This window comes from Carassius gibelio, chromosome A5 (genome assembly GCF_023724105.1).
Source record: "Carassius gibelio isolate Cgi1373 ecotype wild population from Czech Republic chromosome A5, carGib1.2-hapl.c, whole genome shotgun sequence".
NCBI lineage: Eukaryota > Metazoa > Chordata > Actinopteri > Cypriniformes > Cyprinidae > Carassius > Carassius gibelio.
Genome location: NC_068375.1, coordinates 32,983,430 through 33,007,008, shown reverse-complemented (window position 1 = coordinate 33,007,008; position 23,579 = coordinate 32,983,430). Strand labels below are relative to the sequence as shown.

The 23,579-nt window shown below is 38.5% G+C and overlaps 1 protein-coding gene across 11 annotated transcripts in view; it reads left to right on the top strand.

Moving 5' to 3' along the window:
• Positions 1–22,952, top strand: part of fbrsl1 (fibrosin-like 1) — a 268,766-nt gene extending 245,814 nt beyond the window's left edge. For 2 of the 11 annotated variants that reach the window (XM_052596390.1, XM_052596424.1), the window contains 14 exons: positions 7,051–7,420; positions 7,611–7,867; positions 8,507–8,545; positions 9,722–9,984; positions 13,653–13,703; positions 13,890–13,985; positions 15,468–15,539; positions 15,683–15,712; positions 15,816–15,887; positions 16,140–16,272; positions 17,280–17,363; positions 19,418–19,501; positions 20,040–20,313; positions 20,406–22,952. In XM_052596390.1, the coding sequence (XP_052452350.1) occupies positions 7,051–7,420; positions 7,611–7,867; positions 8,507–8,545; positions 9,722–9,984; positions 13,653–13,703; positions 13,890–13,985; positions 15,468–15,539; positions 15,683–15,712; positions 15,816–15,887; positions 16,140–16,272; positions 17,280–17,363; positions 19,418–19,501; positions 20,040–20,313; positions 20,406–21,705 (3,125 nt within the window). In that variant the 3' untranslated portion in view covers positions 21,706–22,952. Of the gene's footprint in view, positions 1–7,050; positions 7,421–7,610; positions 7,868–8,506; positions 8,546–9,420; positions 9,582–9,721; positions 9,985–13,652; positions 13,704–13,889; positions 13,986–15,467; positions 15,540–15,682; positions 15,713–15,815; positions 15,888–16,139; positions 16,273–17,279; positions 17,364–19,417; positions 19,502–20,039; positions 20,314–20,405 lie in introns of all 11 variants that reach the window. The other 9 variants (XM_052596416.1, XM_052596398.1, XM_052596408.1 and 6 more) reach the window with 9 other exon arrangements.
• The last annotated feature ends 627 nt before the right edge of the window (positions 22,953–23,579 follow it).

Genomic DNA, 23,579 nt, shown 5'->3' with positions numbered 1-23,579 from the left:
GAGTCATCAGATATTTAATTGTTGCGCAGGAAAAATAAATTTACACTATTACATACCTCGGGTTGCTAGCAACCCTATACAATTTTTAACAAAAAAAATCAATAAAATACAGACATTCTAATATAAGAATTGTATTTTTTTTTATTATTGATTATAATGAATGGCTTGAGGAATAATAAAAGTTGATGTATAACTTTAAAAAAGGATGGAGGGGATAGGGTAGTGAATGGGTCGCTAAAGACCCGAGGTATGCATTATTATCAACATATCTGAACGCAAAATCTGTTTCATCAGCTAGAGTAACCCACCCAGTTGTGATTTAGATGTTTTGGCATTCTGTGTACTTTGTTGGCTCAATGAAATGAGATGAAGATCCCAGTGGATTTGACTAGTAAAGAGGAGAGAATTTCATGTCTGGATGCCGCTAATCTGTGAAAAGACGACAGCACCTGTTCGGGAGATAAATTCCTCTGTCTTATTCTGTTTGTTGACTTCATCAGCTGGAGGCAGCTTTTAGTTTGCTACTTAAGGTTTTATTTCTGTAGTTGTGCATGAGTATTAATGTTTATTTTTTGGCACACAGTGGTGATGGAGAGATATACCACAGGGTTTGCGAGGGAAATGAACTCAGAATGTGTAGCGTTAGGCTTGAGTTCTCTCGGCAGAAGGCAGCGTGGTGTGAGTATTTGCAATAAGCATCAATGGCCTCTGGTCATTTGAGAGAATTTGCATCCCCTGCTGCCTTATCTTAAGACCCCATTTGCATATGAGCTGTTTTTATTACATATAAAACAGAGACAAACTAAGACGTAAATCCGTAATCTCCCATTTGCATGTGCAACAGGAGACGGTTGAGAATATTGTTATAAGGGGGGTGGGGGGCTTAATAGTCTGGAAATAGACACGGCTGCATTGAAATTTGTAGTGTGCAACATTAGGATTAGTGTGTCTCAAGTGTTATGTCGAAAATAGTTTGTTGATGACTTGATGCTTTTGTACTTTAGAAGTATGCATGCATGAATGCTTAATGTGCTTACCGTATTCTCCGGACTATAAGTCACACTTTTTTTTCATAGTTTGGCTGGTCCTGCGACTTCTAGTCAGGTGCGACTTATTTATCAAAATTAATTTGACATGAACCAAGAGAAAACATTACTGTCTACAGCCGCCAGAGGGCGCTCTATGCTGCTCAGTCCTCCTGTGGTCTACACTGAAAACATAGAGCGCCCTCTTGCGGCTGTAGACTGTCATGTTTTCTCATAAATGCGACTTACAGTCCAGTATGACTTATGTTTTTTTCCACGTCATCACGTATTTTTGTACTGATGCAACTTTTACTTAGGTGCAACTTAAGTTGAAAAATACGGTATATTAACCACAATGTCTTGCACTGCAGAAGATAGAATCTAACTATCTGTCTGTACATTCATCCATCAATCTGAATGTATTGATGGATGCATCATCATTCATTTCGATCTTTCCATCTATCTGTCAGTCTATCAACCCATCCATCCATTCTATTGTTCTATCTGTCGTTCTATCTGTCAGTCTGGCCATCTCTCTTAAGGATTTAAAAAAGAGCCACTTTTATGATATTGTGGCTTCATGTCTCTGCAATTTCATAACACCATACTACTCATTACAAAATATGAACTGTCCCATTTCTTGCATTTTAAAGGAAGTTTTTCTCATTTTGTGTGCTTGTGTACTATTTGCTGATGATTTAGCTGTCTTAAATTCAATTACTTGCTGTAAGTTGTACAAGTGTCAGTCATAAGCAGATTAGAAAAGCTTTCAGATCCCTGAATATAATTTTCTGTGGAAGCTACAGCCATCTGTCTACGCTTTCATCACGCCAGTGTGTGTGTAATGGCAATAGTACGGCAGCTCTCCAGATGTTCCAAGACGGCTGTCTGAGCCTGAAATGAGGTCAGAGGTCAAGGATATCTTAGTGGGACAGCTGTGGGGCGATGCTGTGGACACCCTGCCTCTGCTGGAACCATTCGTCATGAGTATGCACACCCCTACCGACACTGCTGGTGGTTTCTACCACAGTAGGCACATGTTAAGTGCAGAGTCCCTTGAGGGATTGTACCATGAGAGAAGCAGCAGGGGGAGAGGATCGATCAATACTACGCTGAAGTGTCATCTGGTGAACAGGGATGCCAACACGTCCCAAGGGAGTGTTACAATTATACTCAGCATTACTATTTGAACAAACCCCATAACCCTATTTCTTTTTCCTCTTCATTTTCCTCTTCTTCCACTTCTACATCTTACTTAATAATAAACATAATATGATTTATTAAAAGAAAATATGCTTTTATGTATGTATTTCTGATAAATTTGTGTTGTGACACTGGTTAGAAATAGTTGTGTTCTTAATTTTCTTAATCAGAATGATGGGTCATTCAAATGGGCGAAAATAGTCCATAGAATGAGTGATTTTGACAGTGAGCTCTTTTAAATTTGGCTAATAGGCAAATACTTCATAACCACTAAGTGGCAAAATAGTAATAGCAGTACACTAAAACTACTTTGAACACCTAGCAAGCAGCAAACCAAGACCCTTGCATCAGGGTGGTAATGTTTGCATCGGGTCTTTACGATTAATCAAAATCATCATAAAATCACGATTTGAGCATTTGCGATTTCTAAATCGCTTAATAGCACGATTTTCCGTGGTCCCGACCTCCCGCGGTATGCTATCCGAACCAATAAGAATGCAGCACACTTACATGAAACGCAAGAACAGAACAGACGTAGGCTTATATGTAACACCAGGTTCACTCACTCAGTCTTTGGTGAATATTTTTTTCACACCCATGTTAACAGATCCCAACGTTCACACTGTAAGTGGTAAAAGATGCGAAAGATGTGAACAGAAAAGTTTAGAAATATAAAGGTGCGAAAAGAAATATCTAGCGTGTGAGCATAGAGAGATTAGTGAGTGCACAAAACACAGTTTTAGAAAGGGGAAAGGAGCATTTTAAGTGCGCGCACACTCTCTGGGCGAGAGCAGCATGTTTCTGAGCGCACGCGTCTGGTTTTGTGCTAGAGCACAGGAAATCTACGTGTGAGCGGAGAGATTTGCGTTTGCACGTTATATTAATATGCTTTTGCACTACAGTACAGTAATGCACTCTCAACATTTGCCATTAAAAAAAACTCCATACTCCAGGAGCAATGCGTCTGCAGCAGTCATGTTTATGTCTATTTCTGTTGTGCTGCAGTGGACACGCTGAAATAAAGTGACCGCAAATTTTTCACATTAAAAATTAAAATGGATTGACACGGAAATGTAGTAATTGCACAATAAGTGTATATGAATCATGTCTTCTGTTTCACAGTGAACATATGGATTTTGGCTAGATGTTAAACCAGGAAAAGTGCACTTTTAGATAAACAGGGCAATAATGGCACTCATTGAGGTAGGAACACATAGTTATATTTATTGAGTTTAATCGTGAATGTCTATTAAAAATATTGAATTACCGTACTGTGATGAAATTGAATCACAATGCAGTAAAAGCATTTTCAGAAACAACGTTTGGATTTGAAATCAAAATAATGGATAATTGTTAAGTTTGTGGTAAACAGCTATGGATCAGGAGTGGACTGCAAACGCGTCCTGTGAGAAAGCGAAATGAGTCCATGCGGCTTCTGCACCGCATACACATTGATTAAAAAAATGACAATAAGGTTTTTTTTTTTTTTTTTTTTTTGTCCATATCACACAGTCCTAATTTGCATGGGTAAGCAGTAAAAACCTACTCCATTTACAATGTAGTTTGTGTTGTGTGGTTTTGTTGTTAGCAGGCACAGTAAATCTATCGTCGACCTTGGTGTTGGATAATGAGGTCTCGTTTGTCTCAAATAAATATTTCTGCCTTGAGGAATGTCAGTTGTCAAAACTGAAAGTTAAAGGAGTTACAAGTTTATTTGGCACTATCTTCTCATTAAAAGATTCCTAAGGCAGACTTTCAGGACCAACAGTATGGAATGTTTTGAGAAAATTGAAAGCCTTACATCTTTAATGTGGTGACTTGCCCTATCCATATTCTGATGTCTCTACAGTAAGGTTGACACATTAACAATTTACCGCAACCACAAATTGACAAGATTTTTACAGGTGACAACCTTCTAAGATTGTATAAGACACGTACAGCCACTGGCAGCAGTGTTACAAAACACCAGCTGCCCGGGCGCTCATTTCGACTGACATTGTGTCACATTTTCTGCAAAATGATTACGGCCATATTCCTGGTTGGGAAGAAATTCCTTCGTTATGTACAGCAGGAATCCAAACGAACGGAGACATTCACAGAGCTCTTTTTTAATGAGAAAGAAGCCAAGCTTGTATGTCTTGTCCTGCCTACTGGCTGCCATTATGGTCCATTAGAATCATCATTAAAAGAGAGCTCAGGGCCCATTGTGCCTAAAGTGCTACAGACTGCTAGCTGAGGAGACTGACTTCCACTGTCCGTTTGCACCACACAAACGTGCCTCTGAGGCTGGTTTCCACAGCAACATTACCGAAGGGAAACATATTTCTTCTCTGTGCTTTGTAGGAAAAGTTAGCAAAACAGGGATATCCGTGAATGCATATGCTTAGACCTTTCCAACCAATTGGGTAGAACTTCTCATTTTGCGCTAATCTTGTACAAGGCTTTACCCTACCAATCCTAACCACTGCCGTTCCCAGAAAACATTCAAAAGCCAACCCAGAGCTGCAAAAAAGGACAAGCTCCACCACCTACATGCTTAAAAGGACAATTTTCTTTGCAAGAACACGTTCTGTTTGTAGACATGGACTCATTTAAGACTTGTCACACATTCGGCTGGGGAGAAATGTGTCAAGAACTCAAGCTAGCGTATTTATCCTTCAATTATTGGTGTCCATTAATGATTAAGTGGTATGTTAATACAGCACAAATATTCCATTAGGAGCTCCGGTCTGAGGTTTTAATGGCCTGGGAGAGAGTATGTGTTCTGCAGGCTTTCAAACTCTTTGTTTGAGGCTGCACTAAGCTGTTAGGAATGAGGACTGCATTAAAATGTGCTAATTAGTGTCCTGGGGAAGATATTGTCTTAAATTACTCTCTTCCTCTCTCCGTCTTTCCTTTCTGTGTTCTTTTCTTGCACTGTTGCCAATAAAATAGACATGTGAGTGGTGATATACCAGTACAGTTGTTGTTGTTTTTTTTGTTTTTTTTTTATGTTAAGATTATGCAATGATTGGCCAATATGAAAATTCGGTACTATTATGGATGGATGGATGGAGAAAAAAAAATAGTTTTAAATTGTAAATTGTGAAAGTGAATTTAGGCAACATAACATTATATTTCAAAGTATTAAAGGGATAGTTCACTCAAAAAAAAAAAAAGATTGTTATAACCCTCATGTCGTTCCAAACCTATAAGACCTTCGTTCAACTTCAGAACACACATTTAGATATTTTTCCTGAAATCCGAGAGCTTTCTGACCCTGCAGACAGAGCAACTCAACTGAAACGTTCAAGGCCCAGAAAGGTACCAAGAACATCATTAAAATAGTCCATGTAATGTAAATTTATGAAGCTATGGTAATACTTCTTCTGAAAAAAAAAAAAAAAAAAAAAAAGACGCATGCTCGTGGTGCTGCTGACGTTAGACACGCATGCACTGCGCCTTGTTTACAAGCAGAGGAAATATAATGGTGGTAGATGGTAACTCGGGGGAGAAGAATTGTTGAATTAAGTCGTTATTTTGGAAGCACGTGAGAGTGCGTTTGTGGCGCAGTGTTTTCAGTTGAGTACAGAGTATCTGTTAAAATAATATGGCAGATACATTGCGAATTAAATGTTTCCCATTGAAAACAATTGAAAAAATACTTTAGCCTCGGGGGAAAAATGCTTTGGTGGACATGTGGTCTTAGTGGTTGATCAATATGGACATTCCTGTAGTAGATTCTCCAACTTTATGGCCCCTCAAGTCTTTGGTTTTGGGTAACATACGATTGTTGAAGAAAATAGGTTTGTCAAAACTAATATGTAGAGAGTAGATTAACAGATGAATATAACTTAATGTGAAGATTTACATATATATTGATATATATATATATATATATATATATATATATATATATATATATATATATATATATATATATATATATATATATATATCAACCATTGATTGATTATTTTACAATGCTTTTACGTTGAATGACTATAGTCTGTAAAATGCTGAGGATAAACTCTTTTTTTGTTTTGTTTTTTCTTGTACTGCATGCCAATTAACTAAGCAAAAGCAGAAGTTACTCTGTACAAAAATCCTGGCAGTGTCACTGAAATCCTGGAAATATCTTGTAAAAAAAGGGCGAGCAAGCAGGGGGGTAGGGGGTTGGGTCTCTGAAAGGCCAGTATAAAGGGTGCGTGATCCCTTTTCACAGCACAATTGAAACATAATTATTTCATGGCAGACTGTGTGCTCTGTAAATCTATGAATGGGAACGGCATTTAACTTTAATTAGCTCTGATTTATTCATTCTGACTGGATTGCTTGCAGAAAATTGGATCATCTGATTATAGTCAAGCATGAAAATGACCTGATTAAACACTTCATAAAAACCCATGGAGAGAGAAAGAAATAGAGAAAGAAAAGAAACCTGGGATGAAATGATAAAGAGGAGATAAGAGAGATGAGGCACAGAGAGAATGACAGACAGATGTGGATGCGATTGGTGTCTTGGCGTATGCCAGCGCTATGCACAGTGGGTGAAAAAGGCATCGCAGCTGGTTTCTGTTCACCCTGCTGCAAACTAATGGATGGATTGGCAAACCAATCCCACGCTATAGGTTACATGTCGACGGCTGCACCAAACTTCATGTGCATTTGATTTGAGATGCTTACATGCACCTGAGCAAAAAAATAAATAAATCAGTATCCTAGATTGTGAACTGGCATTTATTTCTGAATCCATTATGCTTTTTTGCCCCCTGCTGTAAAAATTAAAGCATATAAACTTATAAATACAAAATTAAAACTCTGTTTGTGTCTTCCTTTCCAGTTACGCCAACGAATGAGAATCTCGGGTCCAAAACTTCCAGCTCGACCAAAGTGTCTGGCCTTCAGCGTAGCCAGGAACAAAGTAACGACGTTTCGTTTGTCCCGCCGATCTCAAGTCCGACTCCTGCGTCACCCCCTACGGGGTCTCCTGCCCCTGCTGCGGCGGCAGCCCCGGCACCTATACCTCTCCCCATCTCCCCGAACCCTCTCAGTATCAAGAAGGAATCTGTGCCCCCTATCCCCTCCCCTTCCCTCCTGAGGAACCAATTAAATTCACTGGAGCACAGAGTCCCGCTCCCATCGCACCACAGCCGGCCAGTCATCAGTCATCATCATCATCCTTTGCCGTACAGCAGTCTTCACAACATCAGGTTAGTAACTCTTTTTTATAAATGTTATAAATACATTATTTATTATATTTATATAATCAAACATTGTTTCTCTTATAACAAAAACACATTTGAATTTGTAATCAAAACTGGAATTTGGTAGCTATAAGTTCATAAACTGCCATAATATGAATATTGTTTCTCATATCCCATCTTTCCTTTCTAATCATAGCAACAACCCTTCCACTCTTCCTCCCAAACACCACCTGCATCACTCCCCTCATCATCTCAGCGGCCTCCTGTCCCCTGCTCCTCCTCTTCCTCTCTCCTTCGCCGGTCTGCCTTCCTCCCACTACTCCCTTCACTCGCCTTCTCACCTCTCCAGCCATCCGGCCATGTTCGCCACCCCTGCTACACTGCCTCCTCCACCCACCTTACCAACCAACAGCCTTGTGGTTCCAGGACACCCTGCAGGACCACCCTATCCAGGTAAGAACCCCTTCACTGAGATTTGAACTGTTCATGGCATAGTTAGTATGACAGTAAGATTTGAAAATATTTTGGATGCTAGGTTTTTTCAGTTCTGAAAATGATGAATTGATAAAAATTAGTGCTGTCAAATTATTAATCACGATTAATCGCATGCAAAATAAAAATAATTTTGTTACATAATATATGTGTGTACTGTGTATGATTATTATGTATATGTGTGTGTGTGTGTGTGTGTGTGAATATTTTAAATATTTGTAAAATATATATATATATTTATGTTATGTATTTATATACATAATAAATATACACAGTACACACACACACACACACACACATTATCTAAACAAAAACTTTTATTTTGGGTGCAATTAATTGCCATTAATCTTTGGCGGCACTAATAAAAATATTGACTTTGTATAAAGGTGCGTACACACTAGAGTTTGCACTGCACCAGAGAGTTCACACAATTTGGTTCACACAAATCTAGGGACCTCTCCTACAGATACTATTCTTTAAATTGCTTGGTGTAAAACATAAAATGCTTTGTTTGTTGACAAATAACCCATGTTAAAGACAGCTTTATGGACTAAGTATTCAGTAACCACAGCATTGCTCTTAAATTGCATTCTTTTCAAGATTTTTCAAGAGCGAGACGAAATGGGGCACGCATCAGAGGTCAGCATATAAAATATGTAACTTATATCCAGTTGGCCCTATTTTTCTACAATATATGATACATGTAATAAAAAAGATGTCAGCTATACTGTTCATGTAATATCTGGATCCTGTGCCTCGGAAGGGCACTTCAGCAGTAAACTTTTGTTTTATTGGCTGTTATTTTGACAGCTATATGAGATTTTGATACAATTTACACAAAATGCTAAATTTGAGATGAAAATACCTGTCTGCTTCATCTCTGACTTTCTTTAAATGGTAAGTGTTTTTTTATTTTTTATTATTGGCTTCTAAATGCCAGTTCCATGCATTGTAGAACCACATGCTGATCTTAACCAAAGGAGCAAGTAAAGAATAAAAAGATATTAATTTTTTTTTTTTTCTATTTTTTAGTTATATATACATGCAGCTAACATCTACAATGTAAACCTTTGGCAAACACATTGCACAAGTAATTGCAATAGTACCAAAACCATTCTTCATATTTTCTCTGGTTTTGATCACTAAAAACATAATGTTAAATTAGACTCTAAACAAAACGTATATATTAATGCCTTTTTAAAAGCATCAAGCAAGTGCTTAAAGAGTTTCTTCAATTTTAGGGATGGAGGGATAGTCTTAAAGTCTTCAAGGGATAGTTCGCCCCAAAATGAAAATTTTGTATGCAAACCTGTATGCATTTGTTTCTTCTGTTAATCTGTTTATATATTTTCATCCAAGCGATATAAATCCCTTCCACAGAAGAAAGCAAGTCATACAGGTTTGGAACAAGATGAGGGTGATTTTCATTTTGGGTTGAACAGTGCCTTTAAGGCAGTATAAGTATATGTGTGTGTTTTCTGCTGAGGTGACTCTTGGTTCTCTCTTGTCTTTAGATACCAGCCTGTTGATTTCTTTCAACCAACCAATCATGTATTGCCAGCCTCATTCGGGGATTCTGATTGGCACATTGTCACAGGCAACTCTCTTACCTCCACCAATGAGTCCTCACGTAGAAAACCCTCACACCTTGAATTGGAGAAACAGAGAAAGCCAGGTGACTACCCTCTTTCGCTTCTTCCTACCGCTGTTGTGAAAACTCACTGGCCGCCCGTGCCTTTTTTTCTTTTCCCTCCCATGTCTTTTCCCCTCTACCCCATTTCCCTCCTTTTCCCCCTTCACTCTCCTTTCTTGCAGAGCATGATCTTCTGCGGCAGGAGCTGAACAACCGCTTCCTGGCTCAGAGCTCAGAGCGAGGTCGGGGGTCGGCACCAGGGGCGACAGGGTCACCGTTGGCCCCTGTGTCGCTCCTCCGGGCCGAGTTTCACCAACATCAGCATATGCACCAGCACCAACACACGCATCAGCACACCTTCACGCCTTTCCCTGCCAGTCTGCCCCCAGCAGCCATCATTGGGCCGCCCACTGCACCTCCCATGGTGCGTACCCCAGCCAGAAATGTGAGGATAAGTAAAAAAACAGATAGATTATATTCCCTTCCTACCTCCCTATGCCCCTCAAAACACTCCGACATATTAAAAACAAGTCCCTTCTATGTGACCGTCATATTTATTTAATCTACTTTGTCTCAGTTGACAGAAATAGTTCTAAGAAAAGCCAAAACAGAGAAACTCACAGACTGGCAGCCTGTTTGGAACCCCATGAATCCAAACTGTGAACCGAAATGGCGCTCATTCAGACATATAATAACACAGCCCTGCATCTTGGGCGGGTGGGGGAGAATGCTAAAAAGGCTTAATGTTGCCTAATGTGGTGATGCAGAATTAAAAAATAATATATATATATATATATCCACACATGCATTTTCTTTTTAACAAAATAAGAATGATGATTTTTCAAATTATGTATATTTATTTTTTCTGAAATGCACAGTCAAATTTGACACTTTTTCGGTTTGAATGACAAAAGAGATATTCAGAATGCAAAGAAGTGTAGAAAATATGTTCATATACTCCATTTAATGCCAAAGAACTTTACATAAACACAAGTTAGCTGTTTCGATGTAGTAAAACACCCAGACAAATGGCAGAAACAATCTGAATCAGGTTTGCATTTTTTTCTGTCACTGGCCATAATTCTAACACTGAAAATAAGCATAAAAATTTAGGCATAAAAAATAATGTCTTCAGAATCATTCATCCATGTAAACACCAACTGAGAATTGAACAAACATTTGTAACCTGGTTCAGAGGAAGATAGGAATCAAGTCCTTGTGGCAGTTTATCTGCTGATAATACAAGTCTTCGCCATACAATGGTTTTCAAAAGCAAAAATGTCACAAGATGAACATCATATTTTGTGAGAAAATGTGACATGCTGCTGTTTTTGGAATCAGCATCTCAAACTTCGTAAGAAACAAGTATTGGATTACATTCAGCAATTATGATGCAGGGTTGGTGATAATAGAGCGCCTGAGCTAACTGTTGCATATTAAGTAATAGTGTTTACAACCCACTTGAGGCTTATCTTAAACCAGGCCAGATCTTAAACAGAGGCCACAAGGTTTAAACAGTTATATAGCTCCATCTCCGTGACATAACTGATACCCATCATCCTAACAAGATAAACCATTGTCCCATGACAACCACAAATATTGTAGCTCTTCCTCTAATAAAAACCCTTTTTGCTGCCATGTTGACATGCAGGACTCATTGCGCTTTTATAGTATGAGCCAGAGATATTTTATTGCTTTCATATGAGCAGAATGGTGGTGTTTCTGAGTGCTGGGGGCTGTTTGAGACAAACAGGAGGCAGACAAAGTCTTGTGGCGTGACAGAGGTACAGACGGAACTCATTCTATATGACACATTCAAAGCTTGCGGTCGAAACATAATGACCTCACCACAGATGAAAGTCATGACATCAACGGGGTTGTTTTGATAAAGCATAATTGCTTCCGTGTGCAAAGCGGCTATTAGAAGCAAACTTTGGCAGCCTGTAATCAGATAAATTCAGCTCCTCAAAGTCAGCTAGCCATATGAAATGCATTCAGATCTCTGAAACGTATTCAGACAGGAACAAGACCTTCTTATCTGCATACTATCGCTGCCGTTAACCAATCCAGAAGATATTATGTCAAGAGTGCTAGATGAAAAGTCCAGCATTTTTGTATCATAGATTACCATCTCCAGAGATTGAAATCTGACTTAAAACATTCCATATGTTGTGTGGTTTGCTGCCTGCATTCTTTTGTGGGTTACAGAACTGTTTTGTCATCAAAACCTGAAAGATTGAAATAGCGATGAAAATGTTGGTGATGCATCTTATCTCTAATGCAGAATCCCAAACACGCCACCGCACCTTCCCCAAATGTTTTATGAGATACAAATCTTATTTGCTGAACAGTTATTGTTGAATTTCTTTCAATACCATGTGATGTAAGTGTGATGTTTCTACTGACAAATACACTGATGCTTAGTTTCTAATGGATTGCTGAGTGGTTGAACAGCTTTTGCATAGAATGTGGTGGTGGTGGTGTTTACTGGGGTCAATAAAAAAAAAAAGTATAAATGGCATTTTTAAAGTCAACGTGACAACAGAAAAAACCCAATTTGCTTCCTTTATACATTTCTGGTCTTATTGTGCATAATTAACTGGTTTGTTATTCCAAAGAAGAAAAGTAAAAATCCTGATGAAGGAAAACTAGCTTTCGTTACTTTCAAAAACACATCAGTTTAGTGAAGTAAAGTGGGTAGCGAATTCTGTTTCATGTTGACACAACACACTTCATTTAATGACTTTCTTGTTTTCTTTTTTCCCTTCCTCCTTGCTTTTCTTGTAAAGATTGAATTGTTTACAGATGTAATATTGAATCTTGATTTGCCAAAGCTGTTTGTTATAAAGTTCTGACAAGGGCTGTGAATTATGAAGCAGTGTTTTTATGGGCCACTTTAAACCTTTGCCGTATTACTCGGCAAGTGTTAACCATAAAGCAGGCGTGCGGCCCTCGGAAGGATCACTGAAGTGCAATACGCAGGGAAGTCAGATCAGCGTTTATTTTTTTATTTTTTTAGCCAGGGCAACCTCATGTGTTTGATTTAGTCTAATTATTATCACACATTCATACGATGCAGGATAAAAGCAGCTTATGCCTGCTGATCTGTTGGAGTATAATAAGTGAGCTGCGGTTCAAGCACTGATGCTTTTCAAAGAAACATACACAGAGCTCATCCACTTTTATTACTATCACCTATGACACAAGATGACAGGCTTCTGTAAAAACAACACTATATGAGGGGGTTTGTAAATGATTTGACTGTTTATGTAAAATAAATGTCAGTTGCAATTACTTTGTTTTAAAAGCAGCGCTGAATTTTGCACTGTTCGGTTAAGTGATAAAAACACAAATCAGTGGAATTAAGGTGACAGATGCCGGGTTTATTAATAGTAAAATGAAGCAAAGAAAAAAAATTATGAATTTTTGCTGAAGTTTATGATTTTTTTTATTTAAATGTTTAAGTATTTAAATGTTTATGTTTTTTTTTTAGTTTATGGACACATATTAAGAAAATTGTTTTTACAGTGATAAAAATGTAAGACTGTTAAATATATGACATTTTGTTTCCATCACGTTTGTATGAATATTTCTGAAAAAGACCATGAACCACTTTTCGTGTTTTTTTTTTTCATGTGCCCTACTTGCCATTTTATGTGTCCTGACGCTCAAGTTTTTCTATTAAAACTAGATCTTTCTTTAAAGAGTTACTGTTCCATATATTTTTCTTAACTGTAATGGAATGATGCTGCCACATAATAAATGGCTCATGTCAATTTAATTGGAAGTGAAGGGTGCCTTTAATTTGTTTAGTGATCTGGTTTGACTCTTTTGTGAGTGTATTCCCACACTCCGGTCTGCTCTGTGAAGCCTGTGCCAGCTGCGGCTGCAGTGGTTTTCTTTCATGTGACATTGAATGGCTGTTTTACTGTGTAATTGTTTTATTAAAAGGGTGTCATTTATCTGAGCTTCATCTGCTTTCTATTTGACTATGTAAGCATGCTGCAGTAAAGCTCTCTCATGTTTTTTGTCACAGATGCCTTTGGTTTTGTTGATATGTTTTTAATTTTAACTCTCTCTCTCTCTCTCTCTCTTTTTGTCTCCTTTCTATAGTTCGACAAATACACCCCAAAGCTGGACAATCCTTTCTTGAGACATTCAAATGTAAGTGCCAACTTGTTTTGACTGCATAACCTTGCTTTGACTGAAGATGAAGCAGATTATGTAGACTTTTTGCATGTTTTGGTTTGATGTCGTTTTCAACGCAGTATAAAAAAAGATGACAGTCCCCAAAGAATTTTGTAAAAAAAATAAATACATTTAAGATTTTTTTATTTTTATTTTTTGCAGTTCTTTCCCTCCTACCCACCAACAATGCCAGGAATGCCTCCATTACTTCCACATTCAGGGCCCTTCAGTTCACTGCAAGGAGCCTTCCAACCAAAGGTTAGACCTCAAAACTATGCATGCACATCATGTGGGAAAGCACACAACACGGTTTTGACTTGAAAAGAACGAGACCTGTGGTTTGTTAGGGCATTTCAAATTTCCCGCTTGAATACTTTTAATAGAGATTTTTGAAAAATATGGCCCATAAAACAAGCATTTGCACAAAAAAAAAAAAAAAAAAAACTGGTGAAAGTATCTACAGATTAATTGTTTGCCAGATCGATCTGGTAGTTCTGCCAAACAAAGGACAAAAAATAAATAAAGTTAATAAAATTTGAGTAATGTGGGAATTGAACATGGTATACTATTCAGGCTGTTGTTTTCACAGGTGTTAAACTGGTTTATAAACCAGTGCATCTCTATACAGAACTACATTTTTAGAATTTGGTTGCTTAGAACAGGTCAAGGTCACAGCGATGGTTTAGTGGTTAGCTCTCTAGGTACGCTATGCCTTGGATGCTCATCTGACAGATAGATTGAAATCTGGGATGGGTCATGTCTCAATCCCACCCCCTGTCTCTATCCCAGTAATTTCCTGTCACATTTGCACTATAATAAAAGGGCAAAAAAGTCCAAAAACAAAAAGAATGGGGTCAAATAATTCTCCATTTCCTGCATACTCCAGAAATGTGGCTGATTGAGAGCCCAGCATCACCTTACCATTAGTATTCAGGGTGCTCTCAAATCCCGCACAGCTGAATTTATACTGCAGGCAGACAGAGAAATCTACCACTGCCATTTTCTCCACTAATGGATTATGCAAAGAGGCTCAGGCTCAATAACCTGCTGGAGGCCTTTGTGTTAACTTTAGACTTAGCACTGTGGTCTTGAGCAGGGTTGTTAGTCTGGGTGTGTGTGTCTTTGCAGTGTGTGTGTGTGTAATGTGACTTTCGCTCACTTGGTGAGTAATGATTTTTTCTTTGCATTTCTTAAATAATTCTCACTATTGTGTTAGCAACCAGTCAAAGGTAGAGCAAGCCTGAAGTTTCCAACAAGAAGTTCATGTGTATAAATGACAGTGGCATCCATGAAACTTGAGACTGAAATGAAGTTTTCAATTTTAGGCTACACCCATGATGAATCATGCATTTTTTCCAGACCTGATGTGTTTCCTTTTGAAACCGGATGTTTGGACAGAGTATAATAGTGGCTCATTTTTTTCTGTTTAATAGTTAGTAACGTCACAGTAATAAACCCTAATTTGCTAACTGCTATTCGGTTTTTAAATAAGTTTCTGACAAATGTTTTACACTAGCATATAGCCATCAAGTTAACACATACAGACACATACAAGCCACAAAATTTCCATTTTGATTTCATGGGATCATCAGTTAAAAAAAATTATTAAATAGATTTTACTCAACACATGTTTGTCGAGGTTTCTCAACAGTGTATGACTAAAAATAGTAAATAAACAGACTTCAGTGTCATGCTGTGTTCTGTTAGCTATATCTGAAATGGTCTTAACTTTCATTCCAGGCTCCAAACCCTATCGATGTTGCAGGACGACCAGGAACCGTCCCACACACTCTCCTTCAGAAGGACCCAAGGGTAAGCCACCCACTCTGGAGATCAACTTAAGAGATTGACTATTAAAACTGAATCAGGATTGTGATGTTTATAGCATTTCATGAACCTGAACTTTGTTAGAAAACATATCTCTTTTTTCTTGTCCTTTTTTCTGTTTCTCACAGATAACAGATCCTTTTAGGACTTCAGTAAGAGTACGCATCATATTTTCATTCTCTTTCAAATCCCTAAATTTTCCACCTTAAATGCCACCGTGTTTGTGTTAATGCTTTGAAATTTCTTCTGCGCTCATATTAGAAGCCAGGTAAATGGTGTGCAGTGCATGTTCAAATCGCCTGGCAGATCTACCATCATCAGCAGAAGATGAAAGTAAGTTCTTTTGGAAAGCATGAAAAAGTTGTCTTTAATACAGTGTAGCCTAATTACAAGAATACACAAGGATGCTTTGTTTTGATTCATGCATTAGAGTCCATTTCAGTAATTTTCCCTCATTAAGGACCATTTACACAAATTATTAATTTTTTTAATGTGTACAGTCATTTATATTATATTATATTATATTATATTATATTATATTATATTATATTATATTATATATTAAAATGTCTTGTCTCACATAAGCAGATGCACTTGGACCCTCATAAACTGGATATGAATGGAAAACTTGATCTGTTCAGTCGTCCTCCTGCTCCAGGCGTGTTCCCTGGGTTCCCCTACCCTCATGATCTGGCCAGACCCCTCTTTTCATCTACAGGTATGTGCAGAATATGAATGAGAAAACTCTTATAGTAAATGAAATCAAACTTAACCCTGTTTAATAATAACACACATTCCTGATTCTATTGTGCATAGTTCAGTTATTCCAAAAGAAAAATGTATGCATAAAATCAAATCCTGCCCTACATGGGTTTTTTTCCCCCTCATTGAATGTCCTGCAAAATGGGTAACAAACAATATGTTATATTAACTTTAAGTTCTCAATTTGCAAAGATGACAGTTTTAGATGAAAAGTTGTGGTTACACACCCATTCCTGGAAATTATTTCCTTTTCCTGCTGTTTTGGGAAAACCTGATGCTCAAATCACCTCTAAACCTAAAGAAATTCTACTTATATTTAATTTTCATTTCACTTATAAACTATATTTATAATCCAATGAAGGTATTGCTCTCACAGATTATTTATATCTTGTAAATTGTACTGGAATGTCATTATTGGCCTGGCTTCAGTAAAATGAAAATGGTTTTGTATGTCTTTCTTTCTCTCATGTTCTGTGCTTAGTAATTTGCATGTTGTTATTTTGAACGTTGTCTTGGCTCAACGCTGGGGCCACGGGCATGAATATAAATGCTTTTACCTGACTGACTGGTAGCTCTTTGTTGAAGGGCAACATGAGCATGTCTGCCCTTTAGATTGTAATTATGCAGCATGGTGTCATGAAGGAGCTTGTAATTGGTTTCTTCATTAATGATACACAGTAACAAATGACATATCGTTCAGGCTGAATAGACAGTTGACCCTTTCAAATGCAACCTGAACGCTCAATCTAAGACATCACTGTCCTTTTCATTTTCCATGCAAACTATTCTAACAGCTTATTAATGATAGTCCCGCCCCAAACGCACACCATTGGTTGAGCCCGGCTGACTTGTAGTTGTCTAAGAGAGAGACTACATCTAGTGCTGTTTTGGTGAATATTTGAATGGTTTGGCTAATTTTGTCTGCGGTCGGTTTGACTGATTATTTCCTGCTATATTCAATAGCATCGGGACATCCAGCTGCTTCACCCTATGGACCGTCTCCTCACCACACTGCCTTCCTGCCTCCTAGCCATTTGGCAGGTAAGTGTAAGTAAACCACCATTTTAAATAGTTCCTCTCTTTTCTCTCATACTTCAAACTCAGAACATTCATCTGATGTTAAAACCCTCTTTTATATAAAAGCAAAGCAAATACATTCTGTTCCATATATTCTAGTGCTGCACCTTAGTGGTGATGATTCAGCTATAAAACCATGTCCTTTCTAAAATTTCCCAAACCAAATATACAAAAAATATTGTGAAAATCAGACATGACCCGGTGCAGAATGTAAAATAATGACACATTAATAAATCCTGTACTTATGTATCGCATAGTCTTGTTTTTGTTTGTCATGTAAAATATAATATTTACATTTACGCTGCCTTCAATTAAAAATGTAAGATTCTTATGTGTTTTGCCCATTTATTTACATATTTGCTTCAGGGCAAACTTTAGAAAGTGGGTTTGAAAATGCATGTTTTTGAAAATTACAGTTATCGTCTCCTTGTAAACTACAAAAAAAATGAGAATATTCATTTATTGTGAATTTATTACGTGTCTATAGGTATGTGCTCAGGCACATAGTGTTTCTTTACAAAGTGCAACTACTGGCTTAGATTGGGTAATATAGAGTTTTTAGTCAGAAGTTTTCAAAAACAAAAAGGAAAATGTTTTTAGTACATCATTGTCATGTGAACAACATAAGGCTCCCCTTTTGAGAGACACTTCTGGGCCAAATGATTTCAAATTAATCAGTCAGCTTAAAAATGTCTCCCCGAAGGGTTATTATACATTTAACCTCAGCTCAACTTTCAAAATGTATTGATAATTATTAGTAAATTAGTCTTACATATTATATTCCCAGGGTATTCTAAACTAGTACATTTTTCTTGTTGGAATTTGTGAAAATACTTGAGCAAAACAAGATAAACATATTATATTTAAGTAAAATTACATTAGATATTAAGACTTGATATTTTATCTAGAACATAGTTTTGTTGTTGTTGTTGAACTGGAAGGTACAGTATATAAGCATAAACAGCGAATACTTAGACTTACCACTAGATTGTCTTTTATCCACCAAATTGTTATTTCCATGACATTTTGTCAGAGGACTTTCCTGCCAAAACTCAACTTTTGTTTCCCACAACAAAACATAGTAATATTTTACTATCTACTTTTTTTTTATTGGCCTCAGATGTTTCCCCACAATTTCTATCAGATATGTTATTTTATTTAGGAGCTAAATGCTGATTTCACACAGCTTTCAAGTCAGTCCAATTAGAGTTCATTAACAGCTGGGGCCCAAAGGAAGTGGAGAGACAACGGGTAAAATGCAGAACTGAGTGCGCTTTTGCCTAGTGGTGAAAGCTCAGAACTAGTAATCAAAAGGTTTCTCAGTGAAGAACTTACCCACTATTGTGCCCTTAAGCAAAACACTCCAGGTTGTTCCAGCGGGATTGTTCATGAAAATTAGTATGTAAATTACTGTATTGTAAGTTGCTTTGGATAAAAGCATGTGCTGGATGTCTGTTTGCTTACTCAAGTATTCTGTAGATTAGTCATAAATCCTTTATTGGATTTCAGGAATTTGAATTAATGATTTACATAGAAAACACTGAATTGTGTTTTTTACTTATGTGGGCTGGAGGAAGGTTGTTTATATTTATTTTAATTATAAATGCAACTGTATGAATGATTTGGGCTCCTTCACCAATTGCAAGGCATGTATTCATACATAGCTTAATATTCTGAGGGGTAAGTGGATGGAAGAATCACAGGAACCTCTAGAGTAGATGGGAGACACATGAGCTGTTTGCTGTCATTTAATCATTTTTTCATATCGGACATTTCAGCATGTCCATAGCTATCACACTCCAATCAGTTATTGCTCTTCATGCCAGCACCTCTTGCTGCCTAATCCGCAGTCAGTGAACACTTTCCAACAGTCTTACTGGAAGAAATGAACAACCCTTAGGGAGTTAGAATAGCAGCAGTAACAGTGACGCAAAAAAACAAAGCTTGCTTGTTTGAGAAAAGCCGGTTGGAATGGTCGGGCACCTCCAGCCCCGCGTCGCTAATCCCTGTTTGGCATTTTGCAGATCCATTCAGTCGCTCCAGTACCTTTGGCGGCCTCAGCAACCTTTCAAGCAGTGCCTTCGGTGGATTAGGCAACCCAGCCCTCGGTAAGCCCCGGCCCCCGGCCTCTAGCACAGCTTAGCTCTAGACCACAGAGAGTGCAGAGGGAATAAAAAGGAGGTGGGAATGAAAGAAAGGCACTTAGCTTTGCAGCCAATGCCAAATGAGAGTTTAGGGAAGCGGGGGAGGCAGGCAATACCGCAGACAGTCATTTGCCAAATTCACAACCCAACTGGTTTAGCATTGCTCTTGCATTCATTAGTTGCTTGCAAAGTAGGGTGGTGGGTTTGCCATATCTCATTTGCCATATCTCTCTCCCTTCTTCCTTCATTGGCTGAATGGGATTTCTTTTAGTGAAACTGATTGCATTGAAATCAATCTCTATGGAACGCTTGGCTTTTTGTAGCTCTTGACCCTGTCGGTCATTCATTTGTTCTCTGCTGAAGAGTCTTCAAAAGCAGCCCTTGGTACCCCATTTGTAGAAGAAACTACAATCCGCCATCAACCTTTCAGTTTGTGTATGGAAAACCTCGACATAACTGGATTGTGATCTGTTAAACTGATGCTACTTTTTTGTCTTCTCAGGGGGCAACAGTGTATTTGGACCCAAAGAGGGTCCAGGGCTGCCTGGTCTCAGTAGTCCTCATCATGACTCCTGGAATCGGCTCCACCGAACACCACCTTCCTTCCCGACCCCTCCACAGTGGCCCAAATCTGTAGATGCAGAAAGAAGCAGCTCTGCAAACAGCCATGATAGAGAGAGAGAACGGGAACGGGAGCGGGAGCGGGAGAAGGAAAAAGAACGAGAGAGAGAAAAAAGGGACTCTTCTGTTGGGAAAGAAGAGAAAGATAAAGACAGGTTGGTGTTGCTGATTTCATGAACCTTAGCATCTTATTTTGCCTATTTTTTGTCTCTAAAGTTAACTAATTATGGCATCTTTCCTGTTGCAGAGACTCTTCCGATCGTAACCGCCATTCGAACCGCTCTTCCCCAGCTTCCGCTCCAGTTAGCTACCAGATCAGCAGCCTGATCCGCTCAAACAGCCAGAACTCGAACGACTCCGGCAGACACCGTAGTGGTAGTGCCGACCGCAACCGTGAGCCTGAGAAAGAGATGTTGGACCGTCAACGAGAGGCAGGCATTTTGGGAGACATAAAAGTGAAGGAAAGTCGTTCTCCAGGGAAGGAGATCACAGACAGACGTTCCTCAGATGACTCTCTCAAATCCGTTCACCGTTCGCCCTCTCCATACTCAAAAAATGTCCTTAATGATGCAGGAATCAAGATGGGTATCCCACAACCGCTACCGATTAAAGAAAGTGAGAGGGATAGGAAGGATACCAGCTCAGGGGATCTGCTACAGAAGGTGAAGAATGACATGAAGATCAAGGAAGAACGCAAGGAAGAGCAGGATGTTGTGGTGATTGGATCCGAAGCTGCCCCTAAACCTCAAGTCCCTCCTCCATCTCATCAAACCACACCAATAGCTCATCATCCTGCACTGTCCCATCAGCCTCCTCCGCCGTCTCCTCGCTGTAGTGACCCTCCAACACCGTCCTCACTTCATGGTGTCCCCATGCAACACTCATTGCCGCTCACTCTGAGTGCCATGCATCAAATGGGAAGTCTGAATGCACTTGAACGCACCCGCATGGCACCATTTATGGGAGTCAGCCCTCATGCAGCAGGTCGAGACCGCCTTCCTCATCCGGCATTTTCCTGGGATCCTCTACGAGAGGCTTACCGAAACTTCGACCTTCAACGGCGCATGGACTTCCAGCTTCGTTCCGAATCTGGGCACCGTTTCCCTGGTGTCTATGATCCAGAACGGGCCTATAGGGATCGGGAGCCACATGACTACTCACACCACGAACACCTCCTGGAATTTCGGCGGGAACAGGAGAGACTGAGGCAACAAGCTGAAGAAAGGGAACGGTTGCATTTACGGGAGGAACTGGATCGAGCAAGGCTTCACCAACTTCACCAATCACCCATTGAAGGACACTTACCCCACATGCCGCCATTTATGTCACACCTTGGTGGAATGCCGTACCCAAGGCTTAGCCCTTCGACAGGTCATAATGGACTTCTTAACCGGACACCCCCAACTGCTGCACTAAGTGCCCCTCCTCCTCTGGTACCCTCTGGTGCTGCCAGACCGGCGTCGCCAAGACGGACTACACCAATCACCACCCAGGACCCTCGGGATTACTCGCCATCACGCAACCCAAAAGAAGTGGAGGCACGGTAACATACTAGAGTGGAAAATGCCTCATTTGAGTTGGACACAGGAAACATGCACTTATTTTCACACAAAGTAGAGTAAATGATAAATAGGTATGTGTAATTTGTACAAATATTTGTACCTTGGAACAAGCACAGCAGCTGGCTTTTTAAACTGATTAGAGTGGAAGAAAAGAGTTGTTAGCTCAAACTCTTGGTAGCTCCAAACCTAAGACGTGAAAACAGAAATTTGATATTAATATAGTAATCCAATGCCTTTTCAGTTTTTCATGTGAAAAGACTTTGTGAAATTTGTTTGTACATTTCCTATGCAAAGACATTTTTTATGTATTTGCATTAAAGGGATAGTTCACCTTCAGTTGCTGGTCCCCACTGACTTCCATAGTATGAAAGAAAAAACACTATGCAAGTCAGTGGGAACCAGCAACTGAAGGTAAACTATCCCTTTAAGTTTCATTTGTTCCCTGGCCTGTATTTATCCTAGTGAGTTGCTGGATATGGACGCCTACATATCTGAATTGGTATGAGCTTTCTGTTTGACAGGTGATTTGCTCTATGGTACCTGGAAATATTCAGTGCTAACCATGTACAAAGTTACATTTTGGATTTTTTGGGTTTTTTTTTTTTTTTTTTGCTTCATTTTCTTTTTGAGAGATGCAGACAAATATGTATTACAATATACTTGTTTGGTTTATGTAAAGTTTAAAGATATTGTAAATATCTTGTTGATATTAATTGGAACGAAATGACATTGTACATTTGTTAGGCTTTTTAAATGTTTCTAAAAAACAATGAAATTAAACAGAACCACTTCCAGGTTGAAAACCATGGTGATGGAGCTGTCCAATCAGAAAGGAGGACTTAAATGGGAGTGCAGTTATGGCGATGCAATCTATGCAAAGAGGATTAAGAGTGTTCTGATTGGACGGTTGTCAAATGGAATTCTAAAGTGGGAACCTGGATAACTGTTATTCATTTGTCCAATGAAGAGCCAATGAAACAAACAGCTATAAACTTCCAGGTCATAAAGAATTTGCTTTAGCAGAGAACACTTCTCCAGCCACAAAACCTGGACATCTGAGAAACATATTGGAATGGTTGAGGTGACAATAGACTCTTTCTGTCAACCTTGTGGTGTTGTGCAGTTGTTTTTCTTAGACTCTTGTATACAAAACAAGTAGAGCTGTAGGCGTGAAAAAATGAACATTCATGGTTTAAAAATGTATGGAATAAAGGTTGGACCTTGTATCTGCATATCTGTCTGTTATTTAGTTATGGAATTCAAGATTTACTGAATAATGTATTAATTTAGTGTACAAAGTTTCGTAGAAACGGATGAATGAAATGCCTGGGTCATGAGAACAGTAGGCTGCATTACAGCCATAAGGTGTCATTTATTTTGGTCACACTTTATTTTAGGGTCCAATTCTCACTATTAACTAACCATTAACTATGACTTTTGCCTCAATTAACTCCTTATTTGCTGCTTATTAATAGTTTATAAGGTAGTTGTTAAGTTTAGGGTATTGGGTAGGATTAGGAATGTCATGCATTATATGTACTTTATAAGCACTAATAAACAGCCAATATGTTAATAATAGACATGCTAATAAGCAACTAGTTATTGGTGTGAATTGGACCCTATACTAAAGTATTACCTTTATTTTTTATTTATTTGTTTTGCTATTTCACGACAAAGAAGTACATTTTACCCTCTACTGAGAAAGAAAATCTAATTCTCATTACTACAATAAAGTAACAAGAATCACCTTTCTGGACGCAATGATTATAGTATTATTTAACAAATGTATTTTTAATTATTATTTTTATAATTAATAATAATAATTCAATAATTTATAATATTATTTATTTTATCAATTT